General features: G+C 52.2%; 10 protein-coding genes across 10 annotated transcripts; 4 read left to right on the top strand and 6 right to left on the bottom strand.

Moving 5' to 3' along the window:
• Positions 1-462: 462 nt before the first annotated feature.
• On the bottom strand, positions 463-2,230 carry BO66DRAFT_320105 (putative MFS transporter; the record flags this gene model as incomplete). The annotated part of the gene is made up of 5 exons (XM_025643663.1): positions 463-906; positions 989-1,462; positions 1,513-1,591; positions 1,649-1,875; positions 1,940-2,230. 5 exons carry the CDS (start codon positions 2,228-2,230, stop codon positions 463-465), a joined length of 1,515 nt encoding a protein of 504 aa, XP_025505133.1.
• Positions 2,231-3,084: 854 nt separating this feature from the next.
• Positions 3,085-3,808, top strand: BO66DRAFT_410479 (beta-xylosidase; the record flags this gene model as incomplete). The annotated part of the gene is made up of 3 exons (XM_025649242.1): positions 3,085-3,111; positions 3,151-3,295; positions 3,396-3,808. 3 exons carry the CDS (start codon positions 3,085-3,087, stop codon positions 3,806-3,808), a joined length of 585 nt encoding a protein of 194 aa, XP_025505134.1.
• A 741-nt stretch (positions 3,809-4,549) lies between these two features.
• On the bottom strand, positions 4,550-5,869 carry BO66DRAFT_320251 (putative GPI anchored protein; the record flags this gene model as incomplete). The annotated part of the gene is made up of 2 exons (XM_025643667.1): positions 4,550-4,853; positions 4,941-5,869. The coding sequence occupies 2 exons, from the start codon at positions 5,867-5,869 to the stop codon at positions 4,550-4,552; spliced, it is 1,233 nt and encodes a 410-aa protein (XP_025505135.1).
• An 817-nt stretch (positions 5,870-6,686) lies between these two features.
• BO66DRAFT_410481 (glycoside hydrolase family 88 protein) lies at positions 6,687-8,157 on the top strand (the record flags this gene model as incomplete). Its single annotated transcript, XM_025649243.1, has 2 exons — positions 6,687-6,782; positions 6,877-8,157. 2 exons carry the CDS (start codon positions 6,687-6,689, stop codon positions 8,155-8,157), a joined length of 1,377 nt encoding a protein of 458 aa, XP_025505136.1.
• Positions 8,158-8,387: 230 nt separating this feature from the next.
• Positions 8,388-10,873, bottom strand: BO66DRAFT_371759 (putative C6 transcription factor; the record flags this gene model as incomplete). The annotated part of the gene is made up of 3 exons (XM_025645464.1): positions 8,388-9,863; positions 9,923-10,367; positions 10,449-10,873. The coding sequence occupies 3 exons, from the start codon at positions 10,871-10,873 to the stop codon at positions 8,388-8,390; spliced, it is 2,346 nt and encodes a 781-aa protein (XP_025505137.1).
• Positions 10,874-11,610: 737 nt separating this feature from the next.
• On the bottom strand, positions 11,611-13,289 carry BO66DRAFT_448533 (uncharacterized protein; the record flags this gene model as incomplete). Its single annotated transcript, XM_025651748.1, has 3 exons — positions 11,611-12,005; positions 12,072-12,844; positions 13,204-13,289. 3 exons carry the CDS (start codon positions 13,287-13,289, stop codon positions 11,611-11,613), a joined length of 1,254 nt encoding a protein of 417 aa, XP_025505138.1.
• An 83-nt stretch (positions 13,290-13,372) lies between these two features.
• On the top strand, positions 13,373-14,051 carry BO66DRAFT_437340 (uncharacterized protein; the record flags this gene model as incomplete). The annotated part of the gene is made up of 3 exons (XM_025650983.1): positions 13,373-13,689; positions 13,752-13,851; positions 13,905-14,051. The coding sequence occupies 3 exons, from the start codon at positions 13,373-13,375 to the stop codon at positions 14,049-14,051; spliced, it is 564 nt and encodes a 187-aa protein (XP_025505139.1).
• A 765-nt stretch (positions 14,052-14,816) lies between these two features.
• BO66DRAFT_448537 (glycoside hydrolase family 27 protein) lies at positions 14,817-16,255 on the bottom strand (the record flags this gene model as incomplete). The annotated part of the gene is made up of 3 exons (XM_025651749.1): positions 14,817-15,445; positions 15,534-16,070; positions 16,207-16,255. 3 exons carry the CDS (start codon positions 16,253-16,255, stop codon positions 14,817-14,819), a joined length of 1,215 nt encoding a protein of 404 aa, XP_025505140.1.
• Positions 16,256-16,344: 89 nt separating this feature from the next.
• On the top strand, positions 16,345-18,067 carry BO66DRAFT_437342 (uncharacterized protein; the record flags this gene model as incomplete). The annotated part of the gene is made up of 3 exons (XM_025650984.1): positions 16,345-16,414; positions 17,428-17,720; positions 17,771-18,067. 3 exons carry the CDS (start codon positions 16,345-16,347, stop codon positions 18,065-18,067), a joined length of 660 nt encoding a protein of 219 aa, XP_025505141.1.
• Positions 18,068-18,451: 384 nt separating this feature from the next.
• On the bottom strand, positions 18,452-22,190 carry BO66DRAFT_470493 (ankyrin repeat domain-containing protein). Its single transcript, XM_025652793.1, has 5 exons — positions 21,469-22,190; positions 21,391-21,415; positions 21,192-21,336; positions 20,776-20,825; positions 18,452-20,712 (listed from the first exon to the last, which is right to left on the bottom strand). Exons 1-5 carry the CDS (start codon positions 22,145-22,147, stop codon positions 18,657-18,659), a joined length of 2,955 nt encoding a protein of 984 aa, XP_025505142.1. The 5' UTR covers positions 22,148-22,190; the 3' UTR covers positions 18,452-18,656.
• Between the last annotated feature and the right edge of the window lie 531 nt (positions 22,191-22,721).

Raw genomic sequence — 22,721 nt, forward strand, 5'->3', positions numbered from 1 at the left:
GCTCATTAGTAGTCTGGGGATGTCAAAGTATTTGTGTAAACTGATACAATGTGTACATTCCGTTAACGGTCGGCATTGATTCGTGGCGGGTGGTGATTGGTATCCAATTTGTGCCTGAGGCTTTTAACCATCGATGCGACCGGCTCGTTTACTTGGGACCGGCGGTGAAAATGACCTGCTGCACTGCTTGCTGGCTCCTCTCGGTCCTGAAGGCTGGTTCTGTAGTGGTGGTGTACAGTCTTCTCTGGCTTGAGGGATCGACAATCCAGATTTCAAACAAAACCACAATCGTTGAGTTCCATCTGAAAGCATCTCACAACAAGATATCCTGCTCTCCAGGTCAAGAGAAAGAATCCAATTCCTCGTTATGATGCATTCTAGACGCCACATTTTGGGAACCATCCAGATAAATTACAGACCCCCCCGAGGGTGGTTATCCACCCCCATACCTTGGACAGGGAATCAGAGCACATAGCGAAAGTTCGGATTCTCCTTGTCCGTCAGATCGTCAAAGGCCAACTCGTGATTCAGATCCGGCGCAGCTTGAGTCTTGAGCCGGTTCCGGGCCAGCAGCAACAACCATGTCCCCACCACCAGAGCACCATAAACACCGTAGATCACGATGTGCGCCAGAAATCCATGCAGGTATCGGGGAGCATCCGAGTTCTGGAAGACCTGCGGAGCCACCAGATTGCCAACCGCCCACCCGACGAAGATCATGGTCATGGTGATGCCTTTTTTGGTCTGTCCCCCGATGTTGCGTGTGACCAGAGAGATAATTAGGTTACCTTCGGCTAGGAAGCATTGCGTGCAGTAGAAAGCGATGAGCATGCCCCCGCTGTTTGAGGAGGACGGCGTGACCACAAGGATGCAAATGGTGCCCGCGATGGCGGGGATTGTCCAGAGCTGTTCGAGCATTCCCATGTCAGTCAGACTTCAGAGACAAAGGTGGCATAACTGGAAAGGTGCAGGCAAGACGGGAACGTACTAGCATAACCAAGCAAGTCTTCTGGACTCGCTGGGCAGTCCAAGCCGACCCAACCATGACACCGATCGTCCATGCACCTTGCGCGATATTTAGTAACTGGGTCTGGAGGAGCGTGAAGCCAAACTGTTCGATGATGAGGTTGGAGAATACACCCAGACCCCCGATGATAAAATTGGCCACCAGGATCATCAGCACACAGCACCACACAAAGGGATCAGTCAGAGCCTCCACCACCTGGTACTTTTTATACTCCTTGTTGGAAATTCCTGTCTCGTTATCCCGCACACGTTCAATCATTAATGCCTTCTCCTCTTCAGTATAGCACTTGGCGGAGTAAGGTGAGTCGGGCAGGAAGAGACCGATAAAAAAGGACCAGACGCATGTTGCACATCCCAGAATGAGGAATAAGAGCTGCCAGTTGAAGATTGGCCCTCCTTGGAATTTGGAGACACCGAAGGAAAGCAGGCCACCAACCTTGACATGATCAGTTCCATATATCAGGTGCGTAGAATTATGTAACATACCATCAGCTGCACTCCATACATGCAGTACCATATTGAGTTCAAGACAGACTGTTCCTCGCGCCGGTACCACATCGATGTCCTAGGTGGTTGTTAGCTCAGACCAAATGTCGATCACATAAGAACGGTGGGACTCTACAGCAACATCATTGCCGGTTGGACGCAACTCTCAAAAAACCCCAATAGAAACCGTACTACCATAAGAGATGCGAAGTTGGTAGCTGCTGCTGAACAGGCCACGATGGCTCCCCAGATGAAAACGTTGACGGCTAGCATCTTCGCTAAAGGGAGTTTCTGTAGAAGGAAGTTTTGCGGGTACTCGCCCACAAGAATACCGAAATACAGGATTGACCCCAGCCAAGAATACTAGGAAGAGTTTTCAGTAGATGTCATCGACGACGACAACTGGCAAATCCGGAGTAGCCCTTACTTGTTGCCCGACCAAGTGAGTATCAGTCTTGATGCCCATGATGGACGCATAATTCAGTATGCCCTTGTCGAGGGATTGGAAAAAATAGGTAACAACTTGGATGGCCAGAATTCGGCGAGTGATCTTCCAGAAGAGGCGGCTGTTGGTGGCAGGAGTGATCACAATGGCCGAGTTCGTTGCGTGGGGATCCAGCTTCTCCATACGGGTCGTATGGGCCGTCTTCTCATGAGTCGCGTCGAGATCCTCATGGTGGGCGGACTCTCCAGTGTCGACTTTCTTTGATGCGGACATGATAATGTGTGGCTGAGGATGGCCAAATGCCGAAATGGGAGGGAGCCATGTTGCGGCTATATAAGTACGGCGACATCTGCTATCTCCGACCTATTTGCTAGCTAGTGTCTTGACTAATTAGTTCGTGACTTCAGTGCTGAGTCAGTATCCCTGAGTACCAGTAGTTAATTCACTAGGACGGTCAAAGCCCCTTGAGAGCACTACGAGAGCACTGATCGGAGGAGCGACCGGCAATTGCCCCGGTTGTCCGGTGTTGCTCGGGCTCGCCGCGATCTTGCCCTCCGTTTAGAATTGACGCATGGCGCCGCTCATGATCCACTCTCGGTTTCCTGACTGTACTGGTGCTACTGGAATACCTTTGAGACGCCTGTCAGGGTTTTCCTGTATTTGGGGTAATCGGGGATCCGAAGTGATGGAGCCTGAGACAGAAGTCGTTGATCAACAAACCTGGCGAACATGAATGGCGGTTGACATCTTCAATGGGACAATACGTGGTAAACTCAATAGTTTGTCTTCAAAGAATGATAGCTTTGTCCTCTTCTCCCTCAAATAACCTTCTTCTCTCTATCCGTCAGTATCACATTTCTTCTTCTCTTTCTTGTCTTTACTTCTTGATTCTCATTCTCACAAAAGAAAATCATTACCATGTTTCTGGGGTTTGATGCGGAAATAATAACGGCGAACCTTGCTCCGATAGTCCTCATCTTCTCCACCTTTCGCCAGCCCCGAGAAAAGATATAGGAAGCGCCACATATCAGCCACTTCGACATACTACATTCATCCCGGCTCTAAACAAAGAGGCCTCAGGCAGAAATTTCCATACCATCGACCTACCCATTCAGCACCTTCTTACAATGCGCCCTAATTTTGTTCAAATCTTCGTCAGTCAGCTCTTTTTTCAGGTAGCGACCGGACTCAAGAACTCGATCCTACTGGTTGGCAGCAACTATTTTCTCGCAACCTCTTCTTTCGAATATTGGCTAAGTACGCCAATCTACACCTCCACAAATCTCGGTAATTGGACGTTGTACGCTCATACATTCACAAGGCCCAGCCAAGTGAAATGTACGGCGTCCCTACGGGAGCTGATATATACATACATGCTGAACCTCGTTTCATTCCTACAGCACTCGAGTCTTTTTGCCGAGAAGTGTAGGTACTTGAGCCCCAACATTATCATATATAAACGGAATGTACTACCTGGCATCCATGACTCGATGGACCTATGACCCTGTTGCTCGTGCAGGGTCCCGCGTGATGTGGTCCGTGTCCGAGGATCTCAAGACGTGGAGTGACCCGATCTGGTCCGACTGCTGGGGAATTGATCCATCTTTGTTCCATAACCCGGTCTCCGAGAAGGTTCCCCTCAACCTAATGGCGCCGAATAACGACGTTGACAGGATCTGGGGGATCTACCAGTGCGAGGTCGACCTCAGCACCGGGCGATGTAAGGGGCAGTATCGCTCCTTGTGGAATGGCACCATGACACACGATTCCTCTGCAAGGCCCGAGAGCCCAGAAATGTTCTGGCGTGAGGGGTTTTATTATCTCTTGATCGCTAAAGGCAAGTCTACTTGAAGTAGCTCGACAAAGACCCGTAGCGCCCCTGGCAGCTGGCCTGTCTCTGGAACAGGTGGAACCGATGATCTCCATCGGGCGACAATCGAGCGTTCATCGTCGCCTGAGGGTCCCTGGGAGTCGAACTCAAACAACCCAATCCTGTTCAACGGTCAGTACGGTTACAATAATCTGACGGTGCAGTCCACCGGGCACGGTACCATTTTCGATGCGCCGGACGGGTTATCTTATATTGCAGTACGAATCTGCCTCTGATCTGACCTAAATATATGTACTGCATCAATGCCCACAAAGTGACAGACAATATATCCGATGAGATCTCTAGCTTGAATCCCAACGGAGCAGGACCGCTGTTGACTCAAGCTAGAGATCATATATAGATGCTTTTGGAAGATTACGAAAGAGAGAAGGAGAGTGGAGAAAGGGCAGGCATTGAACCAGAGGTGAGGTACAGTACTTACGGAGGAAGCTACCATCACCATGCTTCATGCTTGCCCAGGTATACAGTCTCCTATCCTAGCCCTACCCTCATTCCCAGCAACACATCAAGAAGTAGGCCTACCTGTAAGCCTCTTACCAACTGATCCACGGCTGTAAATCTCTGTGAGTTGTAGTCAATGCATGCTACAAACACAAGCCCACTGCAGAAGCAAAAGTTACCTATAGATATTTGGGGGTTTTCCTTTTACTTTATTCGCCGTTCCACACTATATTTCAAGATGAAAACCTTTATTCCAATCTTCAAGCAAGAGTGTACATCAGAGTGCCATAGCCCAACTGGTCATACCCGCCACTTGCGGTTCCATAGTCACCGCCACCGCCCTCCGCACCAGAGCCATCTTGCACGACCCTGTTGCGATAGGCTTCAGTATAGGTGACATTCAACCCCTTGAGAACCCCGTAGTGGTTGTATAAGAGCTCCCAGATGGGCCGGATATCGCCGCGGCTGCTATTGCTGATCACCGTCTGGTTCACGTCGTCGCTGTTATCGTATGTCGTGTAGGGGACATCGTAGCCCAGGTTGTACTTGGCTACGTATTCAGCGCTGGATCATTACCCGTTAGCCAGAAGAACAAGAATGATATGATAGCCTGTGGGGGGCGGGAAAAGGGGAATGGGGCTGGTGACGCACCCTGCCAGAATTCGGTTATCCAGATATCCAAAAAGATCGGTTCCCTGGTTGTACGCTGTCTGCGCGATAGGGCCGAGGAGGGCGAAATCCAACATGGAATGGCCCTGATCTCGCCCAGCCTCCTGGCCCTGCCCTAAAGTCTCCCCGTCCGCCTGGTACAGCTTCCAGATCGCCATCTCGATCTGCCCGTTCCCCGCGCCGGACTGGAAATACGTCAGCCCTTCGTTGTACATTGTCTGGTTGTCGCTTAGAACGCCGATTGATAAGGCAGAGGCGATGTTGCACAAATCCCAATTGGCCCAGTAATGGTCGACGGCGGCGCCGTGGTGATTCACCAAGAAATCATGGTTGATCGGGTAGAACACGTCGACCATCATGTCGATGAAGCGGGTGAGATTGGCCGCGGGCCACCCGGAGTAGGTGCGCATCATCTCCGCGACATTGGCAAACTGATACCCGTAGATGCCCGCGGCCAGGTAGAGGTCGGTGGTGCCGGAGATGTTGGTCAGGGTGGAGCTCCATTCGTCGAGGATGTTCACCACCACATCCGCGTAGCTGGTGTTGCCGGTGACTTTCCAGTAGATGGCCATGGCGTAGGCCGCTGCAATGTCCCTGTACAAGGAAGGATAGTTCTCCGCGTGCACCCCATCCGCGCCCCGATAGACGGTCGTCTTGGGCGACGGGGTGTAATCCAGGTCGATGTTGGAGCTGTTGCTGAGCGTGTACCAGCCCGTCAGCCAAGGCTCCGTCCTGCTTGCAACCTTGTCCACAATGCGCGCAAAGTCCGAAGCCGAATGAAGGAGGCCCGGATGGGTGAATGTGGCGGCGGTACCGCGAGACGCTCCGCGGCTGGAGCCACAGGATGCTCCATGGTGGGAGGCTGATGCCACGCCCAGTGAAATCAAGGCAACCGGAAGCGTCAGCTTCATCGTTTTCGCAGACGTGAGACCTAGATATGAATAACCGGATTAAGTTTTGGTTTTCTGGGTTGCTCGATGGCTTTAAGCTTGGTGAGTTTACAATATATTCCCGAAAGAAAGGGAGCAGTGGAAATTATTCCGCGAGATTGGTTTTGGTAGCAGATAGAACGGGCCGTTTCCTGGACGGGTGTGCAAAAAGCAGAGGATGCTGCATTGTACTCTAAAACCCGAATTGACAGGAACTCACTGATCTCTTCTGCATTCAAGATCAAAAAGGAGGAAGGATTAGGTGGGGACAGGGGCCGCGTGTGCTCGTCTCGGTGCAGCTGCCGCTACTTATCCCGAAGGGTTTCCTCTTGGCGACTACTGGGTACCAAGACCTTGAGGATCCGGGCACTCGCCGGGCCATTGAACGGCCCTTTTCCCATTGGATCTCCAACCCAAGTGATCGATAACCAGTTCCTGGATATTATATATGTACAGAATGTCTACTCTGTAGTTGCCTTGTAAAGACGATAAACGCGCGGCAGTGAGTCTCAGTGGGATCATACCCGATCTCCAGCTCGGCAAAGTTGACGACCGGGCCGCTATAGGATCCACTATTTAATCTACACGTTACAGACTACACTATGACTTCCCTGCGTCTGTTTTCGTGTGCTGATCACAAAAACATGCTGGTAAGTTTGTGAAATGCCCCCTCGCTTTCTCAACGGCCCGCTCCCTGGCGCTTAGCGACAGGGTACTAATCGAGGGTTAGTCAGATGACACCCAATTGAGATCCACAGGATCGACGCAAAAGTTCGAGGGCAGCCGGCAGTCGCCTCATATGAGCAGTACTTTGCCCAAATCATTGACGGACATTCTCTTCTCCGAGTCAGTGGCCGCGAAGCTGTGGCATGTGGCGAGCAGGGCACTGGGAAAGGCAAGTCGCCGCGACGAGTTAGCCCTAATACCGCGCGGGAAGAAGCAATTGCGGGTGTTGCGGCTGGCCTTTACCTGACTGACTGCTTCCGCAGGCGGAACCACCCATCTTCTACCCAGAATATACCGGTCGAGATGGTGGGAGGTATGTTTATCGAGATCTGAGTTTCTGGACTTCGGGATTCTTCCCCGGGTCTCTGTACCTGCTGCTCGAACGGCAAACCATGTACGACCACCGCCGTATCGACAGGAAAACCACCGGTCCGCACCACCTGCAACTCGAGTATCTGTGCCAATGGTGGACCATCAATCTGCACCAAAACGCCCTGCTGAGCACGACGCACGATTTGGGGTTCATGATCGCCCCTTGGGCAATCAAGGCCTGGGAGATTCAGCAGGACGCGCGCGCATTCAGCACCCTCGTCGTCGCCGCCCACACGCTGGCGCGGCGGTTCTGTCCCCGAGTCCGGGCGATCCGGAGCTGGGACACGTGCATCACCAAACGGTATGCCTTCGAGGATCCGTCTAAGGACTTTCTAGTCATCATCGACAACATGCTCAACCTGGATATGCTCTTCTGGGTCGCGAGAGCGACAAACGATCACCGTCTATTCGACATCGCAGTCGCCCATGCCCGCACCACACAACAACATCACATCCGGCCCGATAAGTCCTCTTACCATGTGGTGAACTTCGACGACACGACCGCACAGCCGAAACAGAAATTCACCAACCAAGGATTCAATGACGAGAGCTGCTGGTCGCGCGGCCAAGCATGGGGGATCCTGGGTTTTGCGCAGACGTTTTTCTGGACGCGGGATCCATCTTTCTTGGCGACGGCGCAGGCGCTCGCAGATTATTTCATTGAGCATCTGCCTTCCGACGGAGTCCCATACTGGGACTTTGACGCTCCTGTCACGGTTGAGACGCCCCGCGATACATCGGCGGCTATGATAGCCTCGTGCGGCATGCTCTTACTTTATAGAGCTTTTCGGACACAGGGAATGGAGGAGCTTGCGGAGCGTTATTTACGAGCAGTCAGGCAGATTGTCCAAGGCACGCTCGCATCGTGTCTCAACCCTCCAACATTTCGCTTTGCCGTCTCACCCTCGGAGGAGTTCGAGACGTATAAAGATGGAGCGCCATCCGACCACCAGCTGAAGCAAGAATCTGGCTTCTTGGTGGTTGATGACGGCACAGGGACAGGGGAGGCCCATCATCCGCCAAAAGAGACGATTCTTAACGGGGCGACCATCAACAACTATGAATTTGCGCCGCGACGGTGGGCAAATCACGGACTTGTCTATGCGGACTATTACTTCATGCTCTTGGGTAATATGTTGATTGAACTGGACTTGGTCGAGCCTGGGTTCTAGGATGGCAGCATGAGCCAATTTATGTTCTTGTTGTAATGAAGACGGATTTTGGAATGAGGCCGCAGTTAGGCCGAACTGGCTCACGAAGAGATCAAGTTTCAAGGCGATGAGAGGTTTAAACCATACTGTACATCGAAGAATTAGACGGAAGACATAGATAAATACATATTTTCACGTGACCCGACGGCTGGTCAGAACGCCCTTGGCATACCGGACAGAAGAGGGCATGTCTACTGTGGATTCGGGTCCCAAAATTGAGATCTTTCTGATGCAGGTCGGGCAGGGAATGGTAGTGGGGCTTCCTTGCTCAGGCAGGAAGGGTCTACCATTGTCATTTCCGTCAGCGGGTCATATTGCACCTGCAGCGATTGAGGGAGCGGTGGAAACGCGAGGCTCAGGGTCTCATTAAAGAAGTCGCTAGGTGATATATGATTCGCGACGCGGTCTTGCTCGCCAAGACCCTCAAGCAAGGACTGCGTCTCAATTGACATCCAACGGAAACCGGGTTCAGCCGAAGAATTCTGTGGAGCGTGTGGTAACGATCCCGTGGAAGCTCTGACGCCATCCTCACAGCGCTCACGGACATCGACCGAAGACTCCCCGGCACAAGCTACAGACTCGGAGTAAGCAGCTTGTCGAATATCGAGGGGCGTCGCGGGTGATGTCGCATTGCAGCACATGAATTGCCGAGCTTTCGTGAGCCTTTCGCCAAACACCGACGCCAGATTCCGGTGATCTGTGGCACCGGGACCAGCCCACCGACGGGATATCTCCAGCAAACTTCCAACGATACTATCGAGCTGAGCTGAGACAGAAAGTCGGGCATGCTGAGAGTGTACTACTAGCATTCGTCCGGCAATAAATAGACAGAAAGAGAACTGCGGGTTGGCAAGAATGGAGGAGTGTTGGAGAAACAGGCTACCCAGCATTACGATCTCGGAGGCCGCCTCGATACACGTCTCGAGGGAAGTTGCCGACGGGAGTCGCACCGGCGAATCTTTCCAGTGTGCCGGAGGATAGGCCATACTCTGATGGAGGAGAATAAGTGCTGTGTTGTGGGTAAAATGTGCCAGAGTCAGATTCGGATCCATGATTCCGTCCACGTTGAGCACTGCAGCCGATTGCCACTTTGGGGGCAACAGCAGCTTCCACTGCACAAGCCGTAAATCCAGTTCCTTGAATCTCAGCAGCCATTTCTTGGTCCTTTGTACGTCACCGATGTCAAGGGCATTATGCAAGAAGAAATGGACCACCAGGCTCAGCGACTCGGTAGCCTCGATGGCGTAGGCAAACCCTCCAATGGAGTCTTGCCCAGGGTGCTTACTGTCGTCCAAAATTGGACCGCTGGCTCCGTGGCCGAGTATGCCAAAAAACGGCGTGGTCTGCTCTTGCTCGCGTTGCCATAACGCTCCCTCGCAGGGCAGGCGCCGTCGAACATCTGCGCTCGTCAGGCTCAGGTTCCATCCAGTCGAGACGCTACAAAACCTGTCCATCAGGAACACAGTCCAGAATACCCGTCTTCGCTCTTCAGTCTGCCACCAGTGTTGCGCTGGTTTTAAGAAGACCATTCGCTTAATGAGATACTCACCCTTCGCTGTTCTCCCCTCATCGTCGTCCCGATCCTCGACACTAAGCTGGAGTTGCTCGACCGTGCGCGTCATGCTGCCGACTACCGACCACGCTGAAGGGCCCCGTCCACTCCCAATCTGCATGGTAGCTGTTATCAAGATGAACTGCCATTGTTGGGGAATGAGCATATGCATACTATATCGAAAGCGATAATCACCAATGCTTGCAAATTCTCCACCGAGAATGACTCCATGCTGTTGAAAATCACTCTCTGGCGACTAGCAGCCGCCATCTCTCCTTTGGATTGAAAGCCTCCAGCCGCAGGATGGGATGTGAAGCGAACGGAGGTGGCTAGGATCGCATGTAGAATTGGCACGGCCCTGTTCCAGCCGTCCGGACTGTACAGCTGCTCACGAAACCTTCTGACATGGAGGATAGGAATCCAGGGATGAACATTGGCGAAATGGAAATCAACCAACTCCATCATGACTGCATGCGGTAGCAGCCCCTGCGCAGAGAGCTGCGAGGCAGACCAGTCGTCCACTGTCTCGGGCACCTGCTGTTCCAGAGTGGAATGAAAATGCAGTTTTCGGCGCTTTGCAGGACGTGGTTCTAGTGGTTTCTGCTGGGCCATGTCATCTCTCGTCTCGTCTGGCTCTTCTTCGTCTTTAGCCTCTCGTCTTTCGTGTTCTCTTTCTCCAATTTCTAGCCCTAGCCCCAACGACCCCATCTGAGTGCCATCCGAGTCAGCCGCCCCGGCTGCCTCTTGCAGCAACCTTTGCTTGACCTCCTCAGATAGCTGCTGCACACTCGCCGTAATACCTGCTGATTCGATGCCATTCTGGGTCGGAGGGGAAATGTTCGACGACATGCCATCCACCATCGCACTCCACATCTTCTGCCAGAGAAGGCTTTGGCCGAGAAACATATTCTCTAGCGTGTCGACCCGTTGCTGCAGCCTCTCGACGGCGCCGGCGCGCAGACCCGGTTTTGAGCGACAGTCATCATAAAGACAGATGGTATTGAAGCGTGTGCATTGTGCGCACGGCTGCTCCCGGTCGCATTTCGTCTTCTTGCGCCGACATGACTGACAGGCCAGGGACTTGTCCTTCCCGAGTTCTGGCTGTTCGGGCTCGTTGGCTGCCATTGTCACAGGCGCCAGATGAAATTATTGCCTGGAATACCAAGATATGGGAGATTGTATCAGGTACCGGGAAGTTTTCAAGAGTCCTTCACGCTGCTTTCGCCCCAGGAGGGTTCGGGTGGCATTACCCCGCCATTTCCCCGCATTGTATGATTCACAGATACTGTCCCAGGTAGCAACACGTGTGATTATTTATGTACTCTCTTATCCTTAGTCGTTTCCTTATTTTTTCTGGTCTATCTTTGTCTTCAGAAATTGTCCATAGGTATAGTCCTTTTTGTCTACTGGATGTAACGAATTTTTTATGTTGCGTATTGTGCACTAGAGGGATCCAGCAAAAAATACAGGAAATATGAAATAGACCTCGCCAGACTGGCATTCAAAACTGATATTCGCCAAGAGTTCGGCTGATGAAAACTTTGCTAAAGCGGCCATCAAATGAAAGATTTCACCTCCCGTAGGAGAAAACAGTGGCCGGCCTAATCGCCGGTCCGGAGTCCGTTGGCTGCGGAGGAATCTTCATCCTAAAAGAACGAGCATTTTCCAGATACAGTAAGGTACCTATAAGGTAGTGGTGTTTATCACTCGACTCGTGGACAAATATCCACCAATCACTCACTTTCGATCTGCACAACTGGGGCAGGGACTGGAAATTCCCAAAGGGCAAAAAAAAAAAAAAAAAAAAAAGCCGACTCCGTATGGATGGGAGGTTTCGATGTCGCTCTGCTTCCGCCAGCTTCTCATGCTTCTGCCGCCCAAATAAGACCCCCCCAGCTCGGATGATCGTTGCTGGAAACTGCCCCTTCGAAGCCCTCGTAATCCTGGGCCTTGGTAGTCCAGGGTGCATTTTCCTTCTGCTTGACCACGTATTGGTAATACAACAGGTCCCAGATGGGAATCTTGTTGCTGACGCCGCGGTTCTCCGCCGAGATGACCTCCCAGGGACCGTTGACAAGGACCGCTTCGCAGCGTGACCACTTCGGGTCATAGGTAACGGTCGAGTTGAGGTTGTATTCGGCGGCATACTCCGCGGCCTTTAACAGCAAATTGTCCCCTACCTGAAAGAGGTTCACGCCTTGACTCAAACCGACTCTGGCCCCGTAAGCCGACCACCCGATTCCTGAGATGGTATGGCCTATTCGATACGATCAGTAACGAAAGAAACCAGCAGGGGTCACTGATTTGCAGATGCAATACACACCCTGATCTCGACCGGCCTCCACCGACTGGCCCGTCTCGGAGTTGTACTGTGCGAAGATACCAGCGCAGTTGTCTTGAATGAAGGCATTCATCGCGTAGTTATACAATTGCACATCGTCCAAGTAGACGGCAAAGCTGAGCATTGCTTTGATGCTGACCATGCCGTAGTTGGCTTGCCCTACCACCGCGGACTGGCGCGCAAACAGCCAGTACAGTTGCGTGCTGAAGCCCGAGCCCCCTTGCCACCGGGCTCCAACTTCGGTCCAATTTCCCTCCCAGCGCATGATCTCCGCTGCGTTGACAAACAAATCCCCGTCCAGACCGATCATGAGAGAGCGATCAATCCCGACGATGTTGGTCAGATTGGTCCCCCACGCGTCGAGGATCGTGGTGCTACGCGTCCAGTGGGATTCGTTCTTGGTGATGTACCACATGAGTGCATTCTGCCAGGCCGCGCGCGCGTCGTGCGCAAAGCTGGTGTAATTGCTCGTCTGCCCGCGGGCAATCACCTCCTTCGGGCCCTGCATCTCGTAGCTGGCCTGGGAGTAACTGTCGGCGCTGAACTGTTGGTAGGCGGAAGCCCACGGGTTCTGACCGGCCAGAACCTTGGTGCGGATCAGTTCCAGGTCATCGTGAGTGTGCCAGATCCCTGGATGGACGAAGTCACTCGGTCGCTTCTTCAGGTAGCTGGTGGAATCGACACCGGAGAACTTCGCGACATTTGGTATGGGCCCAAAGATTGCGGGCACATCTTGTACCGTACATTGAGCCGCTCTGATGGAGAAAGCGGCTATTGCGGATATACTCAACAGCAATTTCTACCAGTAAGAAAATAGAGCGTAAGTCAATGTGCAGGATATTGTCTAGCAGGGGGATTTGAGGACAGCATACGCACCTTCATGGTAGTCAGCCCTGTACTGTACTTGCTAAGAATCAAAACTGAGCCTAGCCTGAGTATATGTCTGATAATACCTTTGTGCTCTCCACACTTCCTGGATGGTGGTCGCTTCTCGAAACTTCGGGAGAAAAGCTCCCCGATTGTACTGATATTAGCGGTGCCCTAATGCAAGTCAGAAGCGGACTCCGGGCCGTGCTTTGCACCGTCTCCGCTCATGGACAACTGCCGTACAGACCCTGGAGTCTGTTGGGTGCATGGCGGCGAGCAACCCAGCATATTTTGTCGGCCACATCCAATGTCGCCCAAGAGGGCATTTCTCATGTTCGATCCTCGGGCGCACGACTATCTCCAGTGTTTCTGGTCATCCATCGATTCATCTCAGAAGTAGTGCTGCAGACGGCATCATGCATTTTCTATCTCTCGCTTGTTCTCTCCTACTTCCCATCACCAGCGGAGCCACATCCACCATCCAGGATCCTCTCAGCTATCGGGACCTTGCTGGAGGCTATGTCCCTCCCAAGTCCGCCAACGTTACTACACTTCTGGAGTTTATCAATTCTCATCCAGATCTGAGTGTTCTCGCAGATGAATTGCAGACAATCGGCGGCTTTCCGAAGGCTTTTGATACTGAACCAACCTGGAGCTTCACCTTCTTTGCGCCTAACAACGATGCGTTTGAGCTTCACACCGGCACATACTTCAACGAATTCAAGTCAACCCCGTTCGTCCAATGCCTGCAAGTAACAATTCACCTTGTCATACAAAGTACTGACATCTCACTAGGAAGGGCAAATGGTGGCTGGGAAACACGCTCCTCTCCCACTACGTGCCAAATACAAATCTCAACTCTAGTAGCTTCAACGAGACCTACCAGAGATTCCAGGTGAGCACACGAGATATGGAGCCTTACGCGAATCTGACAACAATGCACTCCAGACTGCAAGTTACCTCTATGTCGGCTCGCAGGTTCAAGATGGTGAGATCATTCTGAACAACGTGGCCACCGTGGTGGAGAAGGATATATCAGTCACCAAGGCGAGTCTCAGCTGGTTTGGCTTGCTCCTTTTCTGTGCGACACATTAACCGCTCTACACAGGGAACAATTCACATCATTGATCGCATTCTCGACCCTTCAGCCCAGGTTTTCGAAACCGACCTGCCAAGAGTGTCACAGAGTTTCATTCCTGGAAGTTGTTCGAATCAGGATCTGTCATATTGCTGATGGAAAAACCTCGTGTGGAGATCGGTCAATCTCTTGTTCGAAATAGGTTGCATCTGAATTGCTCATTTAGCACCTTATATCGTTTGATTTGCGATGGCGTGTGTATCAACCCGCAAGGTGAAACAAGAAATGCCAATAGAGTAATGGCTTGCTAGAGGAAATCAATGTCACACATCGATTTGGCTTTATACAAGGAGACATAGCTTTTCGCGAAAACATAGGTATAATCGATGAATATACCTTTGTACTTCTCCGTGTGAAGATTGAAATATGTGGCCTTCGAAAGCATTTGCTTATCAATGGTATAGAATTGGCTGTTCTATTCATGAATTGACTGATGTTGTCATTATGTAACTAGCGACATCCTCGCCAGACCCAAATTGTTCAATTTTGAAGCTCAATAAAACAATGTGGAGCCAGAAAATCCTGATCCTAAAAGTTCCATTGCTAAAAGGATTCTTCTTTGCCATGAGAGTGTTCTTGTGAGTTTGATTATACAAGGTACATTATGAACATGTAGCTTAGTCTCCTACAAGGTCATAGCAAATCGTGGTATGGGTCCTTGGCATTGGGGTATCAAGAGCTCGTACGTTCGATTAGCTATATTCAGATTCTACTGGTTTGTTTCACATGTACAGTCTGAATACAAGGGTCTGATACGCCTGCAGTGTGCCTGAGAATGACCCGATCTTCCCCAGAGATCTTCTGGTCCACAGCTCCGTAACGTTGACAGAAATAGAGAGCTGCAATCCGAGAGTCTCGAAATCTACCTTCAACTCTTGTGGGTAGCTCTTCTCATTTAGCAGGAGAACCACGTATCCATTCTCCACGCTGCCCGCCCACACCTGCGATGAACCCTCCGAGCTGGCGTTCTGGACATAATTGACCGGCTGTCCAAGTGGATCCTGATTGATTGAAATGATCTGCTTGTTCGTAAGCACCTTCAACGCGTCGTCGGAGAGCTTGGACAAATCTGCTCCGATGATAAGCGGCGATTTGAGCGCTGCCCAAAAAGCAAAATGCGTTTGCTGCTGATACAGCGTCATCTCCGCGTTGCCGATTTCCAGCATGTCCATGTCCATCCAGTGCCCACGGGACTGGTACTGGCTAATCTCGCGCATCTTCCGAATGATGCTCATCACCGAGCAGCTCGCGTAGCCGGTGTTCAAGCAGTAGGCGGTCTTGCAGGGACAGCTGGTTTCGTTCGCAAAGACGTTGGTGATATCCCCTGACATGCGATAGGAGTGACCAATTTCTAGGGCAAATGTGCGTCAGTCAAAACATGCAATTTCACCGCGCACCCCCGCAGTGAGAGTCCATGCGACCGTAGAGACAATAAATACCTCCACCCCAGTGCCAGGGAAACTGATACCCCCACTCACAGACGGAATACAGAATCTCGCGCCCGACCAGCTGCAGGGCTTTCTGCATGATCCCAAACCGGACCTGCGGCGCCGCAGTCATCGCCTGGTAGCCCCCACAGTTATCGTACTTCCAGTAATCCACCCCCCAGTCGGCCAAGGTCTGCGCGTCGCGCTCTTCGTATCCCCAGCTGCCCGGGCGGAATGCACACGTCAGCATGCCGCTGTCGCCGTACAGTCCGAGCTTTAGGCCCTGGGTGTGGATCTTGTCCGCCAGAGCGGGAATCCCACTGGGGAAGGAGGTTTCATTGGCTTGCAGGTAGCCGTCCGCTGTGCGATTGTAGTCGGCCCACCCGTCGTCTACGAGAACGTAGTCATATCCGGCGTCCTTCAGCCCCAGGGTAGCGAGGAGCTGCGCACTCTGAACGGCTACCGACTCATTGATGTTGGCCTTGAACGCGTTCCACGAGTTCCAGCCCATCTGTGGGGTATGACCTAGTGTGCTTTTTTGCCCTGCAGCTATGCACGTGGTAAGGTGTAGAAAAGCAATAGCAGTCAGAATGGGTCTGACAGTGTTCCGGAGATACATATTGATAGACTGGATTTGAACAGAATGCGGAACACAGGAGAGACGTTACAAATTCAGCAAAAAAACATAGATTTATGTTGTGTTGTGGAGCAGTGCTGGAGCGTCCTCCGGACATTAGGCCGATGGTCCGAACTCGCGTCCAGTCGGCCGTGGTAAGGGATCGCAGAATCGATTCTCGGTAGGGGAAAGCTGAAAGAAGGGAAGATGCAGCAATGCATCTCTATTTTTGAGGAACTGTTTGATGATCACTACTGTCAGCAAAGATCGTTACTGCGTAAGTTACACAGTACCTTGGTTCTGCAGATTGAGAACCCGCTCTGTTCGAACATCGCCTTTCTCTTCCAGTGACCGTGGGGAATCACATGGTCCAGTGCACTCCTCTGTAAGCACTGCCAAATCTAAGGGCTGGACTGAGTTACGTAGTAGTACAGTATTATGGATACATCCAGGGATGTTTCGTCCTTCCTGGAATAATTCTTACTAATATAGAGTACCCCCTTACTGTAGGCGAAGTGCCCACAACGGCGTGACGCCTAGCGAATCACCTGGTTAGCTGTTCCTGGTTGCTATGTTATGATCCCCTTTTTTATGGGATTAGCACGTTCAGGAACCGCGTCACATATGCTCTTAATGAAGTCAACGATGTAACGCACTGGCGAATCTGAGAAAAGCAGTACTCTAAATGATGATATGAGGAAATGAGTCACATACAGGGTATCCCCGCGGACCCGCTACAGACTCTGCTAGCCGAACTTAAATGAAAAAAGGCTACCTATTCATTAGGCTACCAAACTAATAGGACAGGGTCCTACGGCATGTCTGCGGCCACGTGGCTGAACAGAACAAGGGCTTTTCTAGTGCAGTGGCTGGCCTGAACTTAGCGAGGGCTGACTGGACCCATGTACATGGTTAAGAGCGAGTAGTAACACGAGAAGCTCTGCGGCTTGATGTACGGGCTTGGCTTGTCCCAAGTGAAACGATAAGCTTGTCAGGCGTTCTACGCCACGGTCTTCGTCTGTTCGGGAAAGAAATATCGATAATAGCATGGGCCGCATCTTAACTTGGTATAAATTTTCCTTGTGCACCTCAGTCATCAAATCTCGAACCCACGCAGAGCAGTCTCATCAAGATCCAACCTCCGTAACCACTGACCTACAGCAATTTTCGCAATATATAACATGAAAATCCCGCTCTACTTCGCTGTATCAATAGCCGCCGCTCGGGCATATGGAGGCCATATTACCCTATTCCGGCGCGGCGACTGGCAGCCCTGATTAGCAAACGAAGGTGGAAGTGTTCTCGAGATTTCCGCAGAAAAGGAGATCTGGCGCGCCCCGATCGACGATGTCTTCCAGTCCGCGGTGTCATACTACAATACTGGTCTGCCCTGCGGGTTGCGTCTCTACAACAGCCACGTCTGCTCCCTGGACTCCCTCAGTCACACCATCCGCACGGAGAGCCCCACAGGCAAGTGCCTGAGCGCCACGGGCTCGTCCGGGCGCTACATGGCAGTGACTGCGCTTTGTGAACCTTCGTTTCCGGGCGGCACGAAACGCGAGCTAATCGATGAGGCGGGAGAGGTACGGAAGACCAGCACGTACTGTCATCAGGAGTGTCGACCGACGAGAAGACCACTTCCGATATCGACCAACGCGCCGGGGTTGAATGGTGGCATCGTCTGGCCAACTACCTGGGCCAGAGATTTGTCCGCTTACGGCCCAACCCACCCGTGATGAACGACTACGCGGAGACCCAGTACATCCTGACGACGCACACCGCCGAGCTACCGACGGCGATTCTCACACCAACCACAGCGATAACCATTGCCCACCAGATCATCAACGACAATTCGGGCAACACGGGCTGGGCGGCGTACCCAATTCATCGCGTGGGGACACACACCATCTACGTGGATCTCCTCGGCTAGCGGGTTCACCGCGCTGATGGTTCCTTCTTCCGGGTGCGGTTGCGGCGGCTGGTCCAGGAGTTGCAGACCGATCGGATTCATCAGGTGTTATTGGACGGCTTCATGACGATGCGGTTTGGTGGTCGGAATACGTACACCGCTGGTTCTGTATGGCGACGAAGTCTCACTCATCATCGAGATTCATGTGGTCTTGCCTTTTTCTTAGTTGGATGTGAATTGGTCTCTTTGCCGGTACTCGGGGTGGAAACCGAGGAATACCTCATGTTCTAAGTTCCAAGGGGTCTTAAGGAGATGTTGTTCTACTCCCGGTCATTTGTTGGTTTGATTGACCTCTTGTGATGTCACCATTTGTCTTCTCGATATACATTCTATTCAACAATCGGAGTTCGTCTCAATATGGTAGTTCTTAGGGTTGAAGTCCCGTTTGGGAAGGCGGAATCTATCCGCATATCCTATAGAGTTTTCGAGACTAGACCTGAAGAAAAAGCCCTAAATTTACACCTCAACGCCAGACACAGTGACATAGAGCTATGCGACTGCGCAAGGAGATCTGGGTTTTCGATCGCATCAAGAAGATGTAGAGAATTAATCAATCGCAGCTACGTCCATGATGAGTGTCTGTCGGGTGAAGAGAGGCTACCCTGTCGACACCACCAGCGTACTGCTTCGCCAACCCCAGAACCGGCAGAGCCAACTGCTCCATATGTCTGCTCACATGCACCATAAGGCTTTTCAACTTTTCAAAATTCTTTCCGCAGAATCGACAGAACCCCTGCTGCGAAAATGTGTCACTCTGATGGTGGCACTCCTCGACCAATTCCCACAGATTCGGAACATTCATATCCCATTGTGAATCAGGATCCCTTTGCGTGGCCGTCGTGGCCTTGCTCTTCTCGACACTCGGCTCGGCCATCTTGTGCTCCCGGAAGAGATGCTGCACGAAATTGTCCTGGCGAAAACACTGGTAGCCGCAATCATCGTAGGAGCAGAGCCACTTCTCCGACTGCCAGTGCCTTTGGGTCTCATGACGCACCCAGTCCGCTTTGCGTTTGAACAACGGTGAGTTCGCGCAGTCGGGAAATGTGCATGTGAACGGTTGCAGATCGTCAGCGACGTGCTTCGGCCAGTCTACAGCTTTCTGAAACTGTTTGACCCGAAAGCAGGTGGGACACTCGAACTGCGCGGTAAAGTTGGGGCCGCCGCTTGCTCTGGAGGCGATTCCTCTCGCAGAAGTGATAGCAGAGCAATACGGACCGGAAGGACAGGAGCGGTTGCGAACGGCGGCCGAATGGGCGCGCTGGAGCGCGATAAGTCTGTCGTATCGGCGGAGCTGCTCGCGCGCAAAGCGATGGACCAACGCTGGAGGCTCCAGCCGGGGGAACAGTTGTCGGATCTGCTGTTCAAACCCTTCCACGGTCGGGTTAATTGTCGATGGCGCTACGACCAGGGCATTGATCGCAAGCTGTTGCTGCTCGGCAGAGTCGGCGGACTCGTTGGTGTCATCCCGGTTCGGGGCATCTGCTGCCTCTTCAGTCCCGTTCAAACCCCGGAATGTGTGGCTCGCAAGCCCTCCACGTGCAGCTGGGGCCCCTGCACCCTCCCTTACAATATCTGCGTGAGGCGCAGCAGCCAAATGTCTCCCTGTGCCCTGCTTCCCTCTACTAAGCACAGTCGCCAACAACCGGGCAAATTGATCCGAGTGCGGGAGCGAGAAGATTGTCACGCCTGCGCCGCTGTCCGGGAGATATGGGTCTGCCCCGGCTTCGAGAAGAAGCCCCGCGGCCTCGTAGTGTCCCCGCCAGCAGGCCACAAACAGAGGCGTGGATCCATAGCGGCCACCGGGCGCGTCAACGTCCAGACCAGGCACAGAGGCCAGGAGCGCTTTGACGACCGGGACTAGACCGAATGACGCGGCGTAATACAGCGGATGTGTGGTTTCAATGACCTGGTTCTCGGCCTCGGGGATAAGCGTCTGCACCCAGACACCATAGTTCCCTTGGCGGGGCAGATCCCGCGAGTCGAAAAGCTTGTTGACGAGCTGACGGTCGCCATCCTCGTCGAAATCGCAGGCTCCGCCGTGGGTCGCCCAGAACGCGCCTGCGTATGATAGGAAGGGGTGCTCGTGCTCGCGTGCGGCTACTTCATCGAAGGACCATGCGTACCCGGAGCGGAAATCGTCGAGACACAGATAGGTCAGGCAAAGGCGAGTCATGGTTTGATCGGCGGTTGCCGGGTCCAAACCGAAGTACCGCACGCTCGAGGTGCGGATCCGGTCGGAGGTCAGAAACTCCTTGACGGAGGAATGGGATAGTTTCACTCTTCCGAACTCATCCTCTGTGATCAGCCCCTGACAGATATGGAGCAGGATCCGGGGAGAGATCAGCTTGGTGTCTTCATCAAGCACCGTGCATGCCTCCTCTAGCACGACTACTTCGCTTAGCTCCGACAGGGTGAGCAGTCGCTTCGAAAAACTGAGCCAAAACAGAGTATTGCGGCTAAGCTCCATGTCATTAGGACTGATTCGCTCAAGCATGTGGATATAGACCTCTGCTAATGTCTTTGGGAGTGTTCTCAATGCCTCCCGAATGGATTTCGCGGTTCTGAGGGAGGCGAGATTCTCCAAAGAGAGCTGGGTCCAGCGGAATCTGCAGCAGACAAAATTGATCAGCATGGAATCTTACTATGTACTCCAGACCGGTACAACTGACGATCCATCAGCACCCTCCATAAGAGCCTCCCACACCTGAGCCTGTAAACGCTAATTCAAATTTCTGAGTGTCGATTCGTGCTGCAATCTGAAGCGAATGAATGTGTCAATATCATCCCTGATGATACTGGAACTCATATGTATGATTCTGGCGTGGCTTTCGGGTATCATGCCATTGGTTCCGGTTACGAAGATTCGAAGGTTTGGAGTAAGTTCCGAAATATTCAGCAATGAGCGTATGAGCTCCTGATAGGATGCACTTTCATTGATTGCATCAATCAAGAGGATGACCCGTCTGCTATTCGGCGTACAGTTTATTATGGCATCTGCCACTGCACTCATGTCGATCGGCTGTCGATGTAGATGTGACTCTGTAGCTTCGAAGAATGGCTGAATATTGTCTAATATTGACGGCACTGATTCAGAGATCTGTGCCACCAACGACCCTAGGATATTCACCGGATTTTGAAAGTTGGCGTCACTGAATCTGCAGTAGAAGTAGGCGAAGACAATGCTGGGGTCCTTGGCACTGATTGCGGCCAGCTGGTCGACGGCGTGGGCACTAGGAGATAGTAGTCTGTCAGTTGAATCAGAGCAGGATGCTCGGGAGACTTACAGGAGAGTGGTCTTGCCAATTCCGGCTACAAGAGAACCGTCAGTCATTGTCAGCATACAAAGACCCTGGCGTACCTACACTTTCCCAAGAGACAAAGAATATTCCGGTCAACGACATCACTCATAATCCAATCTTTGAACGTATGAATGAACCACTTTCCCGTATGATCGACTCGGTCCCTCGAGACTTGCTGGTGGATACTGAACGGGCTGACCGCGGCTAACCATCGAAGCAGTTCGTTATGCGCCGCGCGAGTTTTCTCGTCATCTCGTATCTTAAGGTCTACCTCCAGGGACCTTGCCAGCCTTGTTATCTTTCCGTGGAGATCTCGCTGAATAGCAAGGCTATCGCTTGTGAGAAGGAGAATCAGCCAAGATTTCACTCGTTCTAGGCGAGTGAGGTGGCTAGTAAATTGTTCCTGGGTGAACGGCCACTCCAGCTTTTGTTTCAATCTCCTCAACCTGCTTGCTGGCTCCTCTAGGTCCTGAAGGAGGAGTTGGACCGACTCGTTTGCCTTCTCCAGTGTGCTTTTCAGCGCCTCAGGGGCAGCTGAAGCCAACTTTTCTGTCTCTGGCGGCGAGGAAAACTCAAACTGCGAGCTCAGGTGTTCCAGGATTCCTTTGAGACCGAAGAGTTCCTCGGTCAGTCGGCGGATGTCGGAGCTCGCATCACGGACTTTCTTGGCGTATGTTAGGAGGCGATGGATGAGATCGCCAACATCGATAATCAGGGACGTTATGGAGATAGGGTCAGCCATTATCCACAATTGAAAGGGGCCGCATGCGAACGGTCAGAATGCCCCAAGACGGATAGCATTTGGTGCGGCTGAATGTTTGCCTTTGCGACCCCTCATTCAGTCGCCCTGGGCACAGACCACGTGATAGTAAGCACGCTTACTTATGCAGGTGTGTGTGACGAGAGCAGGACTGCAGATCACTCACTAGCGTATTGTTGCTGTCTCCATTTGGCCTGAATGCGGATGACCGCTGCGGTGAGAATATTTTACAGGGAGGTTCCATTTGCCGAGAGGCCGAAATGGTCTTCTATACTTCGATGACAGTATATTGTCGACTGCGTCTGTCTGGATTGGCTTAGGTTCAGACATCCTGCCAATTACATCAAATTTTGACTGATGTTGATCATACCAAATATGTTAAATTAACATAGTCAATTTATCTCTTTACAGAAGCCTATTTTAGAACGAATTGGGATTTAGTACGGGAAACTCACCAATGTATACTTTCTGGCCCCGCCCTCAGTCCATTCGACCGGTTCCAGATGGTCTCAGGCTTACATCCTGCAAGTACCCTGGACAAAGCAACCCAACCATT

Source organism: Aspergillus aculeatinus, assembly GCF_003184765.1.
Source record: "Aspergillus aculeatinus CBS 121060 unplaced genomic scaffold BO66scaffold_17, whole genome shotgun sequence".
Taxonomy (NCBI): domain Eukaryota; kingdom Fungi; phylum Ascomycota; class Eurotiomycetes; order Eurotiales; family Aspergillaceae; genus Aspergillus; species Aspergillus aculeatinus.